We start from the raw sequence: 14,109 nt of genomic DNA on the forward strand, positions 1-14,109 counted from the left end.
GTTCACACCTCAACTGCTAGCAGAGCACCTCACCCTCCCTGATTGAACTAACCTCATTATCTCCACACTGATTTATACCTGCCTCTGGAGATTTCCATTACTTGCATCTGAAGAAGTGAGGTTCTTACCCACGAAAGCTTATGCTCCCAATACTTCTGTTAGTCTCAAAGGTGCCACAGGACCCTCTGTTGCTTTATAGCTGAAGTCGACATACTTAGATAGAGTTACCGTGGTGTCTTCACGGTGAGTCAACTGCTGCCGCTCCCCCGTCGACTCCGCCTGCACCTCTCACAGTGGTGGAGTACAGAAGTTGATGGGAGAGCGCTCAGGGATTGATTTATCGCGTCTAGACTAGATGCGATAAATCGACCCCCGCTGGATCAATCGCTGCCCGCCGATCCGGCGGGTAGAGTAGACATACCCTGAGTAAGCACAGGGCAGCAAGCACATCTTCCGAGTAAGAAGTTGGCATTTTTACATAGTAACTTTCCTGGTTATAAAAACACTCTAATTTTCCTGATTTATGTGCATTAAATTTTTCATTGAGATTGACATTAAAATTTTTTTGCATTTAATATTTAATAGAATTATTGACCTTAAAGATTATTTTCCCCAAAAGATATATTTCAGTTGGTGGATCTTAAACAATGCTGCATACTCCTGTCTAGGGGTGACACGATAGAAAATTCACACTTTTTGTGTGGCAAATGCAGCCATGGATGTAAATTGAATTTCAGCACATTATGCAGAGCACTGGCAGCTGAACTGTCCGTTAAAGTCAGTGGCAGTCTGGATCCAGTTCTTTGCACACCGTACTGAAAACGTGCCCAGCAGCATTTTAAATGTCTGTCTTTTTTCCAGAATCGATCAGTTTCATTCAAAGACATAAAGCTATTGGATAGTTCACCTGTGTTCTCTTTAGATTCCTGTCCAAGAGAACCGCAGAGAAAAAAACTGCTGTTCTCATGCCATAGAATCAAAGTTTATAGCTTCACTTATAAAAACACAAGTTTGGATGAAATATGAAATCCAATTTTCAAAAGGCAGCATCCTTGATGTGGAACACAGTCTGGAGAAATAACCTACTAGCAAGAGAGAGGTTTACAGTCTCATGAGGATGCCTGTGAGCCAGCAAACTGGCAAGATAAAGCAGGTTGAAAGAGATGCTGTTACTTGTGAATTCAATGGCTTTCACTAACACTTAAATTGGTATATAAAGAGAACATGACCATGCATCTGGAAATAGAAAAATTAATACAAATTAAGGCTTGATGCTGTTGTTATTTAACATTAAATTCACTGTTGATAAATGTGAAGTAATGCATACTGGGGGGAAATAAATTTCCACTGTGCATTACTGTGTATTCTCTGCAACACTCAAATTGGGAGTGACTCGATTGAACTAAACGGAGTGACACAAACGTGAATCCATTTTTTATAAGATCAGAACTGGGCCCAAGAGGTGCAGCAAAAAAGTTTTCTTTTTTCAACTGTACAGAGAAATTTCATAGTTTAATTTCCTTTATGTTATCAACCTTATGCAGAAGTTCTTAGTAGGAACTTTTTTCTTTGTTAGTAGGGATGTGAGAAAACAAAGACTCTCAGTAGAAACCCACCCTGTCCTCCCCATCATTAAGGTTTCCTCCTACCTCCTCAGGATTAGAGATGGGCTTGAACCCTGAAGCAGCAAAGCTCTCTTTTAAAGCATTAACTGTTATAAATCTGGGTAGTCATCTATAGAAATATCCAATCCCCCTTTGAATCAGTCTAAGTTCTTGGCCTCACTGACATCCTGTGGCAGTGAGTTCCACTGTGTAAATATGCTCTATCTGAAAAAAATATTTTATTTTATCATTTGTGAGTTTATTGCCTAGCATTTTTTTAATGTCCCTTTGTTCTTGCGTCATGAGACTGTGGAAGCAGAATCTGTGCTACCTTCTTAAGACCCTTCATTATTTTGTATATTTTATTGAGTCTTCTGTTGTTCTTCTCTTTTCTAAGATAATCCATCCCAATCTATTTTTAAAATCTTCATCTGAGAGCTTTTCCATGCCTCTAATAATTCTCATTACATATTTCTGAAACCCCTCTAATTCTGCAATGTCCTTTTTTGAGATATGGTGAGCAATACTGCACACAGTGTGGAAGTGCATCACTGATTTATATAATGGCATTAGAATACTCTCTGTATTATTCTCCATCCCATTCCTTATCCATCCTAACATCTTTCTGGCTTTTTTTTTTGACTGCAGCTGTGCATTGAGCAGAGGTCATCACTGACCTGTACATAACGACACCTAAGTCCTTTTCCAACGTAGATACTATTAATTTAGAATCCTGGAAGGTGTATGAGGAGCTCAGATTTTTCCTTCCAATGTGATTACTTTTCATGTGTCAAGATTGAATTTCATCTGCCATCTTGTTGCCCAGTCACCTGGCTTGGTGAAGGCCCTTTGAAGTTTCTTAGGGCATGTTTACGGGTACCACGCTGCAGCGGCGCAGTTTGTCTGGTAAAGATGCTCTATGCCGACAGGAGAGCGCTCTCCTGTTGACTTAGCGCTAGGCACATGAGCACGTATATCGGTGTAACTTATGTTGCTCAGGAGGGTGGTTTATTCATACCCCTGAGCGACGTAAGTTATGCCAACATAGGCTGTAGTGTAGACATAGCCTTAGTCTTCTCTGTACTTGACTAACATAGTAGTTGTGTCAGCTACCAAGTTTTTTTTCCCCTTGCTACTCTCCCCTTTTTTCCAGATTGTTTATAAATATATTGAACATTGGACTTAATATGGAACCATTAACCTTCTGCGCCCCCCCCCCGGGGGGGGGGGGGCTGCTAACCTTTTTTCATGATTAAAATTAACCATTCATTCCTTCTCTTTGTTTTCTGCTGTCTAGCCAGCTTTGCTCCATGATAAACTTGACCCATCCCACCCCACCCCATGATTACTTACCTTCTTTAGTAGACTCTTATGAGGGACCTTGTCAAAGGCCTTTAGGAACTTTAAATAAATTATGTCAACTGGTTCTCCTTTATCCACCACATTACTGACACCTTCAAAGAATTCCAATAAGTTAATGAGACATTATTTCTCTCTGCAGAAACCATGCTAGTTAAACCTTCTCATATCATGATGATCTCTCAGGGATAGTTTAGCAGATTCCCAGAAAGTGAAACTGATCATCACTCTTGTTTTGTGGATGGAATTACTGGAGTATACTGAAGCTCCCACAAACCCTCTGCAGCACATCATAGAGCAACATTAACTCTTTTCTCTTGGTTAATCTCTTTCTCAGTAAAACAGATATTAATATCTAGGATCACGTAAAGAACCCCGAAGCACGTACAATCTGCTTTGTTTGTCTACGCAGTTGCTGCACTATTGGTGTCTGACTCACTGCTCTGAAATATTTAGAGTGTAAATATAAAAAGCCATTCTGTTCTGTTTTATACTCTAAATGGGGAATGAAATCTAGAAATGGCTGGAAAAGTAAAAGATAGAACACAGCCATATGTAGAAAGCCCTTTCCCGCTGACAGATGGCTACACCTTTCGGGCCTGGAGTTCTTCTCAAGGAACAAAAGGATTGTTGTTTGTCTTGGAGGAGCACAGTATCAGAGGAAAGAAATGGACAAATGAGCTTTCTAATGAGAACGGCAAAGACTATTATTAATTCCACCGCAGTTTCAGATGGATATTTTCCATTTTCTTTTCTAAACTGTATCGTATTGCTAGGCAGTTGCAGCATTCCCTCCCAGAGGTGGCTGTATTTTGATGTTCAGCAAAGTGATTCCTCTGCATGGGAAAGCCAAATGGAATTTGCTTCGTGGATGAGCTTGACCTATAGTTTTGTATAGTCCACTGGTAAAGTTTATGAAGAGTTTGGGGCTTTGTTAAAATGAAAGGTGCTATGAAGATGATTATTGCAGCGTTGACACTTATGCATTACAAAATTAGGAGATTAAATATGACTCTGCTGATGTAGGTTCTTAATATTTATTGAGTACCTTGCATTTTTGAGGGCCTCAAATATTTACCTACCTCACGGTGAGGATGAGTTATCGGTATTGCGTTATGATATAATTACATTTAAAATGAGTAAACTGTGATGGAAAGCAAGTGGCAGAACTGGGATTAGAACTCAGGATTTCCACACTCTGCATGTCTCTGTTCAAGTCCACTAGGCCATGCTGCCCTGTGGTGATCTATCCAAAATCTACTAATTTTACATACTTTTAATGCATCTGTCACACTGAAATCTAGGCTTCAACCCTTAGTTAACATTGCACATAAGCCTTAAAGACAAAGGAATTCTTATGTACTAATCCATGTGACTTCTGACTTTCTGACAAAATAATTTTCCCGGCAACAAATTTCAAACTTTCCTAATAAGCAGAAAACATTGCACTGCTGAGGTCGGGTCCAGCTATTCTTGTAGTTGAGACTATGCGAAACCTCTTGGTAGGCGACATGCCTATTTTCTGAAAAGTGTGAGATTAAAATGATTGGAATAATACTTTAAATTGCTATGTAATTAAGCCCCATCAGAGGAAGCAATGGGGATCGGCAGATATTTTTATAAGCCTAATTTATTCCATGTGACATTTACCTAGACAGACTGTTAACACACTGCAGGAGAGGCCCTTCATTTAAGAAAGCTTATAATAAAGGAAAAGTTAAATAAGAATTAAGAGTCAAGTTGCATTCAGAAGGACCATGTTTTATCTGTCTTCCCTTATGCTCTGTCTGAACAACGAAGTTCTGTCTCTCTCTACATCAGTATTAAGGGTTCAACCCTGCATGATTCTGAGTATCTTCAGCCCCCATACTTAAGTCCAAAGTGGGATCATGATCACATATATGAACGATACCTTCTTACTCAGCAGATCTGCTGTCTGTGATTATTCACTGTCATGTCTGCTGGTTTTACGCTGACAAAAAGTTTCTTGTTCCTGTTATCTCTCACTGGAGATTGAATACAGTAGCGTAGGCTGGATTCTAGTCTGCCCTGCGTATCATCAGCAGAATCGTCAGTTATAATAATTTCTGTTTTTTATCAGTGATTGCATAAGTGGCAGAAAGAGGATCTGGAAATCCAGCTCTGCTAGGTTGAGTTTGTGGTACTGTCAGCTAGAAGAACCACCTTTTTGTACTCTTAGCAGATCAGATCTGAACCCTGCTGTGCAGTGTGTCAGCACAGGACGCATGCTCCACTTCAGATCAGGGATTGTGCTGTTGAAGTGGGATGTAAGTGGTGCCTGCTGCTTGTGCTGGTTCTCTGCACAGAGGTGAAATTCACCGACTCTTCATTAGAAACGCTGCAGCGGCACAGTTCCAGTTGCGCCACTGTAGCGCTTCAATGTAGACACTCACTACTGCGATGGGAGGGGTTCTCCTGTTGCTGTAGTTATGATTTGCCTTTCCGAGAGGCAGTAGCTAGGTCAACGGAGGAATTCTTCAGTCAGTCTAATGCTGGCTACAATGATTGGCTTAACTACGTCACTCAGGGCTAGAGTTTGCCCACCCCGTGGGCTGTAGTTTGCCCACCCCTGATTTATATATGGACTGTAGTTGCAATTTAAATATGCCTGCATGGTTTTCTGGAGGGGAACGCATACTGGGCAGCACCTTACTACAGTGTCCTCTTTCTATATCCTTGGATGGATACATAAGGGAATCTTGAGTAGGAGTAGAGAGGTTATTTTACCTCTGTATTTGGCACTGGTGCCATTGCTGCTGGAACAATGTTTCCAGTTCTGGTGCCCACAACTTAAGAAGAATGTTGATAAATTGGAGAGGGTTGAGAGAAGAACCACGAGACTAATTAAAGGATTAGAAACACGCCGGATCGTGATAGAGTCAAGGAGCTCAATTGGTTTAGTTTAACAAAGAGAAGGTTAAGGGACGACTTGATTACAGGCTATAAGTACCTACGTAGGGAACAAATATTTAATAATGGGCTTTTCAGTCTAGCAGAGAAAGATAAAAAATGCTCCAGTAGCAGGAAGTTGAAGCTCAACAAATTTGGACTGGAAATAAAGTGTGCATTTTTAACAGTGAGGGTAATTAACCATTGGAACAATTTACCAAGGATTGTGGTGGATTCTCCATCACTGACAATTTTTAAATCAAGATTGGATGTTTCTCACTCTAAAAGATCTGCTCTAGGAATTATTTTGGGGAAGTTCTATGGCCTGTATTATACAGGAGGTCAGACTAGGTGATCAGAATGGTCCTTTCTGTCCTTGGAATCTATGACCCATAAAACTGGGCCCTTGACCACCTTCAAAAATCCCGTGATAAATTCTGCTGTCAGTTATACCCGTGTAAACCTGGAGTTGCTCCACTGACCCATAAGTGCCTTCCAAAGGCATTTTTAAAAGAGCGACTTCAAAAGAAGACATTCTTAGTCATGAGCCATCGCTCTTCACTAGGGCAGGAGAACCCTCTGCATCCTGTAGGGCCAAATCCTATTGCAAAACCCCGATGGGCTTCAGTGGATCAAGACGTGGCCCACAAGTGTCTTTATGTAATAATATTCATCATGATGCAAAAACTGAGCAGCTGTTCAGAGGTGTTTGCCTCATAAAAAGCTAAGAAAAAGGCTGTTGTGCCTCTGACAACTGAATTCTCTGTGAATGTTTTTTCAGGATTTTAATCCTTCGCTGGTCCATTGACTTGCCACTAAGTTAACATGAGCAAATGATTCATGAACATGCTTTCTATAAAGTCAGCATGAAGTTCAGTGAAGCAAACTTCTTTTTGTGAGGTCAAAACCATTGCTCACTCAGGAAGAACATGACCTATGAGGGAAGATTGAAAAAATTGGGTTTGTTTTGTCTGGAAAAGAGAGAACTGAGAGGGCACACAACAGTTTTCAAGTACATAAAAGGTTGTTACAAGGAGGAGTGAGAAAAATTATTCTTCTTAACCTCTGAGGATAGGACAAGAAGTAATGGGTTTAAATTGCAGCAAGGGCGGTTTAGGTTAGACATTAGGAAAAACTTAAGCACTGGAATAAATTGCTCAAGGATGTTGTGGAATGTCCATCATTGGAGATTTTTAAGAGCAGGTTAGACAAACTCCTGTCAGGGATGGTCTAGATAATCCTTAGTCCTGCCATGAGTGAAGGGGACTGGACTAGGTGATGTCTCGAGGTCCCTTCCAGTCCTATGATTCTATGACTCTTGAGTCTAATTAGCTCTGTCATTAAATGCTGGAGAGACATAGGTCAAAAAGCATCTAGAACCCTTTAAGCAGAGTCCACACCCTTCCAATCCTATGATTCAATGAAAAGGTACCAGTCTGATAATCCTGCAGTCTTCTAAGTATCCTCAGAATAGATATCTCACAGACAGTGCCAATGCACTTGGTCCCTGTCATACCCCATTGCCACTGTTTCTCAACCTGGATCTGGTGGTACCACCTCTAGTTCAGATTCCATGACCCGTTGAGCCCTCAACCTTTCTGCTGAGACAGACATCAAGGAAGTCCATTTATAAGCCTTCAGTCACTATTGGACTGTAGTGAATCTGAACCAGGCATCTGAAGGCTTCATATCCCATGATCAATCCCCTGAACTGTTCAATCCCCAATGAATCATTCTAGTGGTGCAGTAGCCCCACTATAGTTACGGATGAGACTAGCTTAATGTTTAATACCTGATTTTTCCAAGTTATATAAAATCCACATTTGATTGGATTGTCATGAAAATTGCAGTGCCTTCTGGACATCCATGGTAGACTTACTGGTCCAAATTTGAGGTCACTTGAACAAGGAGCTCTCTAGATATGGCCCCTTCCCCTCCAAATAATATAAGAATCATATCATTTTGATATTACAACTTTTTTTGGGTTTTTTTGCACACAACTGAGGATCAATTTAGGGACTGATCCTCCCCAAACTGATATAACCTACTCAAGATTGATCTCAGCACCTACTGCCCCTCTGAGGAAGCAATATTTTAAAAGTTATTCGGGTTAAAAGTTATCTCTACACCATGGCTCAATCCAAGTTGACGAGGCAGAGAAAGTAAAAGTGCGTATTTGCAGCAGGTCTGGGGCTCTGTTACAAGCCAGTGTTTTCAGGCAGACAAATAATTGGACAGCTCAAGGTGCTCGCTGTGGCTATTGAACGTGAGCAGCGGCCATATGCTGAGAGTTAAGAGTCCTGATTTCCACAGCTTTCTGAGAATTTGTGCGGTGCACGTTGGGTGCTCTCTGCCTCCATTCCGTGGGGGCTTCTTCTGGAAGTTTTGCTCTGAGAGCACAGGTTCTGGTTTAAAGAACAGACGCACTCAGCATTCTGGAATTACATGAGGCATTGCTGGTTAATCTTAACTCTGTATTAGAAAAGTTTTGGGGCAGTTAATATTTTATTAAAACAATCTGAACAGTTCTAGACCAAGTGCCTTTCATATTCTTAGTATGATCACTGTGTTTTACATTATTGTTTGTTATAGGACTCATAAATTCTTTTTAAGCCTTTTGTAATCGTTCACAACCCTCACCTATTTTGTTTGGAGGCTCTTTCCTTTCATAAAGTCTTATTTATTTTTTGCCTGCTGAGCCGAAAGGAGACTTTTAAGGAGACTGCAAGTTTAAAAGCAAAACTTGGGCTTTTTTGTTTCTGTTTGTTGCTGTACTAAACAAGATGAGATCCAGCCAGGGTTGTTATAGTAACTACTAAGATTTCCTCAAGAGAAGAGGAAAAAAATAGAACACAGATCCATTCATTTAGTTACTTTAGACTTTCATTCAAAGTTACACGCTGTTCTATGTAGATAATTTGCAAGGCACACAGTGTAGGTAATTTCAGTGGAAAACCCTGCCCCCCAAACCCGGTACCAATAATGAGCATGAATGTTCTCTCGTATATTGAGCTGGAAATACTGGTTTATTGTGGAGCTTTGTAGGGAAAATTGGTTATTTTCCCTGGGTCCTTTACTTATTATTCATTCAGTTGTCTTTGACTTTTCACCTCGGGATTCTGCATTGCCATATCAGATTCTCCTATTCTTTAGTTTCATTTTAATATTCCTTTCCTTTATGAGTATCAGAATTGTGTTGCCTGGGGTGGGGATGAATTGGAAAAAAATCAATTTTTGTCATGACCAAAAAATGCAAAAGTCATAATTTTATCTCAGTTGCTCTCTCCCCACTTCGTTCCCAAAAGGGGCTGCATATGTTCTCATATACATGAGGTACCTTTTTATCTTAAATAAATAAATAAATAAATCAACCTCATTCAGGTAGGATAAACCCTTACTATGCACATGATATTGATAAAATTCTTATACTTGGTGGTGTTTTGATAGAGTTTGTTATAATTCCTAAATTATAGGGTTTTATATCTTTCCTGTCACTTCTAAGCACTTTTATAAAAGGAGGAATGCTCTACAGAAGCACTATTTACTGGGAAGGATTAGGAAGATGGCACTGCCTCATGTTTTCCCTTTAGGAAGATGATGCTGAGAACCATAAGGGCTAAAAAGCTCACTTTTCTTGTTGTTTATTTAAGCGAAAGTACAAATAATTCCGCACGGTCCTTTTTTTATTTGTAAAAAATTGTGGGATCTGTGACTGGCATTGACCACAGGACATATGACTAGCCGTACTCGTAAGCATTTAAGGTGCCCATCGTTGTCATATCTAGACACTATTATGTATATTTTGTAAAGTAAATCAGTTCCTGCTAGGAAAGGACCCAAACTCTCCTCCCCTCGCTCACACATCAAAGCTGCTTGACTGTGAAAAGTTAAATCTCTGGATGATTAATTCCAGGAGGATCATTTCATTATTTTTTAAATACCTTGTGGTGGGTTCCAGTTGTGAGTCCGCAGTTTTCCAGAGCCTGGATACTGACATAATCCCTAGTCTTTGGAGCAGGGTGTGGTGTTTCTCTCCAGTACTTCTGCCTGTCCCAACACATCCCAGTCCCACCCAATGAACGGAGTGAACACACTGCTAGTTTAGGGTGACTTCATATTGCTGGAGTCTATCTTCATTAAGTCAGCAAACCAAACCAAGATCAAAGATAAGTCCAGAGTGATTCTAGAACCTCCCAGACAAAGTGGGCGGGGGGCAAGGAGGTTTCAGATGAGGCTAGTGCTTTCTGAAAAGAGACTTGAGTTTACCAGGTAATGTGACTGATAAAACTTGCCTTAAGTGAATATATATGGATGACAAAACATTTGAGTGACAGTGGAGGACACGAAGGCTGCTCTGTATTAACTAACAAATGCTCTGAAATTGTCCGACTGCTGTAAGGGCTGTGATCTGACTCCTGGAGCTGAGTCAAAAGGCGCTGTTCCATAAAGCAAAGACTAGAAATAAAATATCTCCAGGGCAAATGCTTCAAGGGCCATTGCAAGAACAATGGCTGGGCTAATAATTAGGAAGGGACTTCCTGCTGTGGCTCCAGCAAATTTGAAAGGCTTATTCTGCCAGGGCTGGGGGGCTTAAGATCAAAAGGATACTAAATAGAGACCTCTCTTGAGAGAAAGCAGGGTCAGTTGATGGGGGCTATTCAGGGAACAGGCTGAGACAGACAGTCTCTGTGGCAGGAGTCTGAAGAAGTTGGGGTACCTGGCTAACACTGTGGGGGGAGGGGGACAGGAATGGTAAGTGCTATGTAGATATGCCTGTGTTTAAGCTATTTTATTGTTCTCAAATCCTTGCTGTCTCGTGCTGTTTGGTGTTCCGACTGTTAAGAATAAACAATACTTTGTTTTGACAAGGCTGCGTGGTCACTGTCACAATTCCCGAGGGGCAAAACTGCAGGTGCCTATCTGAAGTCAGACCTGCTGAGCTAATCCTGGTGAGCACAGGAGTCTGCAACCCCGGCTCTGGTCTAAGAGTTGGAAAATCGGGTGATTCCACCCCACGAGAAGCAGCTTGTCACCGGTGGAGATGCTCTCAGGCAAATCCAGAGCAGGGACAGCAGTGCAGGTAGCCCGGTAACCGTGACTGACCTCCACGGCAGAGCTTAAAGAGAAGAAGCTTGCTCTAGGGTTCACATTTCCTGAATTCTTTCTTTCTTCATGTCTCCTGAAATTAAACCTCATTAGGTGTCTTTGCAAAGACTACTCACTTTTACACTTGTGTTGAATCACTGCTGATAAACGTAAGCCAATGCGAAATGTAATACCAAGGCCAAAAATATGTGGCTATATATGGAATTAGGTTAGTGTATGCAAAAATGGGCATTAATCCATCCACAACACATTTGCTCTGTAGAATGCTGGGATTGCCACTTTTTCATTAATGCATTTATGTACTGAACGCTTGAAAAGCACTAGTCATTCATGTATTGCCCGTTTCGGGTTGGCCTAGCTGCTGGCATTTCCAAGAAAACAACAAAGTATTCTTTGATGTTTGCAACAAAAAGGCACTAATAATCTGCCAGCAATTAGCCCAGCCTATAGAAGAACAAGATTTGCTGTAATGATACTTGCCTAATTTTTGGAAGGACAAGTTTATTAATGTTTGTGAGGATCTATGATACAATGGGAAGGACCATAAGTACCTAGGTAGGTTATAATCAGATTTCATCATGTTCAAAAAAAAAAATTTATTTATAAAGCATCCCTATCTAGAAATAATCGTTGTAACAGCTAGTGCAGGGATGTTCAACTAAACAAGCCTGACAGTAACATTTAAAAACATGAAGGTTCCTGCAGGGAATCCATCATCCAGGCAAATAATATGAATTGTCTTTGTTTTTAAATAAATGAGAAATATTTCCCTAGTCCGTTGACATTTTCTGCAGCCTCACTGCAGGTTTGGCAGGGCACTGGAAAAGCAGTGGCCTCCACTGAAGCCAGCCTTTACAGCCTGACTTGTTGTTCTGCATTTTGGATTAATTGAGTGGAGATTACTTTCTCCTTTTTATGACCAGACATCAAAAGAATTGGCCTGCGAGTCTCAGTCCAGTGCTTAATTGCAAGCTCATCCTTCCCCTTTAAATATGGGTATATATTCTGGAACCAATGGAAATTTTTGATTCAACAATACATGAATATCAATACTTGTGATAATTTGAATGCATCCGAAGAAGTGAGGTTTTTACTCACGAAAGCTTATGCCCAAATAAATCTGTTAGTCTTTAAGGTGCCATCAGACTCTTTGTTGTTTTTGAGATATTTAAAAACTGCCTTTTAGTGCAACATGAGGAAGTTGCTTATTTCTGTATGTGTTTATGTGTGCATAATGGGTGGGATTTTCAAAAGGCCTCGGCTCTTGCCTAATTCTGATCTCATTAACTTCAGCAATCAAACTCTCATTAACTTTAGTGGAAGCAGAAAGATACCAACACTGATTCTGAAAATCTGGCCCAAATATATATATAGACAATATAGTGGTCATCATTAAAATACCAACATTTGCCAACAGCTACCACATGTTGGTACCCAAGATAGCATAGTTAAATCAGTTCTGAAGTATATGAAAATATTATTGTATCTCAGATATATGGGACCTGATTCTGATCTCCTTTATGTTGGTGTCAAGCAGGATAACTGCCATGATTTCAGTGAAGGTACACCCATTTGAGAGCAGAAACAGCATTGACTTTAGTGGAGTTATCCTGCTCCACACTGATGTAGCTGAGATCAGAATCAAACATGCTGTTTAATAATTGTTGGTAGATGTTGAATTTTTAAGGGTGACCACTCTGTGTGTGTGTGTGTGTGTGTGTGTATATATATATATATATATATGTGTGTGTGTTCTTTTAATAATACAGATTAATTATATGGGCTACTGCCTCTTACTGCAGTTCTTGAGGGCTTGAATTTACTTTACCGTATTTTTCAGTCCTTTAGTCCTTAGGTAGGCAAAACTCCTTTTCACTTCAGTGGGTGTTTTGAAGGTGTCTGGAGTTCAGAGTTTGGTGCAAGGTATGAATTGATTCCTCATAAATGCACTATCCATTACACCTGAGTAGGTCATTTTGTCTTCAAAAAAGTATTTCCCTAGCTGCATCATAAATCCAGCCTCCTTCATGAGATAGTAAATCGGATTTATCACGCTAATTAAGAAGACTTCAGCTGAACAGACTTTCTGATACCGTTTGTGCCAGCATTCCTTATTCTTTTGTGTGTCCCACATAATTATTAGATATTTGTACAAAGAGGAAGATGCAGTCCCTGTCTCAAGAAGCTGATAATATAAATCAAATACAGATATTTGATTTATATTATCAGCTTCTTGAGACAGGGACTGCATGTGCTAAATGTGTATGTGTATATATAAAAAATACACCTATCCTGAGGCTTGCATAAAGAAGTGTGTTTTAAGACTTGCACGTGGTCCTGTAACATAGATTCAGAGCCTTCAGTCTAACGTGGTCAGTGCAGAACAAATGTTACTGATCATGCTTTATTGTTTTATGTATTTGCAGAGTCGTCTTAAAGAAGCTGTGCAGTTGCTGGAGGATTATAAACATGGGACTTTACCCCCTGGAGTCACCAACAAAGAGGTAATACGTCTGAGCAGTTGTTTACTGGGTTCCTCCTTGTGCATGGACAACTACTTTACTGAAGGAAAAACAAATTTCATGTATGTCTTTGTAGCCAATCACCAGTTTGGTACTTTCCTGGGTTTGTACTGTCATGATTACCACAAGTTATCATCTGTTGCTGATCTGTTTTTAGTAAGTGTTACTTTTTTTTAAATAAGTCCTTAATGATGGTACAGCTGATGACTGTCGCAGTGCTGGGATCTCATCTGGCATTAGTTGTAATGCCAATATGTGCTACTTCTGGAAGGAACTGGATGTCTTACATTAGCTATTCCATGTTCTTTTTGGCATTGGGCATCGTAACTTGGTGTGTGTCACATTAATACTAATAATTTAATAGAAATCATAGAAATGTAGGACTGGAAGGGACCTTGAGAGGTCATCTGGGCCTTCCCCCCACAGTGAGGCAGGACCAAGAATACCTAGACCATCCCTGACAGATGTTTTGTTTTTTGTTTTTTTGTGGGGTTTTTTTTTAGGCATTTTAAAAAGTTTTGCTGAGCAAAATTCCACAAGAGGTGGTTTAAAAACCTGTAAACATGATAAATAAAAATTGTTTTCAAAAGTAAGTGTAACATTTGAGT

The 14,109-nt window shown here is 40.2% G+C and overlaps 1 protein-coding gene across 1 annotated transcript in view; it reads left to right on the forward strand.

The window, feature by feature from the left end:
• The window catches only part of LOC117878388 (sideroflexin-5-like), a 50,813-nt gene that overhangs the window by 17,986 nt on the left and 18,718 nt on the right, over positions 1–14,109 (forward strand). The window contains exon 3 of the mRNA XM_034772552.1: positions 13,406–13,483. Within this exon, the coding sequence (XP_034628443.1) occupies positions 13,406–13,483 (78 nt within the window). The remainder of the gene's footprint in view (positions 1–13,405; positions 13,484–14,109) is intronic.

This window comes from Trachemys scripta, chromosome 5, assembly GCF_013100865.1.
Source record: "Trachemys scripta elegans isolate TJP31775 chromosome 5, CAS_Tse_1.0, whole genome shotgun sequence".
In the NCBI taxonomy this organism is placed as follows: domain Eukaryota; kingdom Metazoa; phylum Chordata; order Testudines; family Emydidae; genus Trachemys; species Trachemys scripta.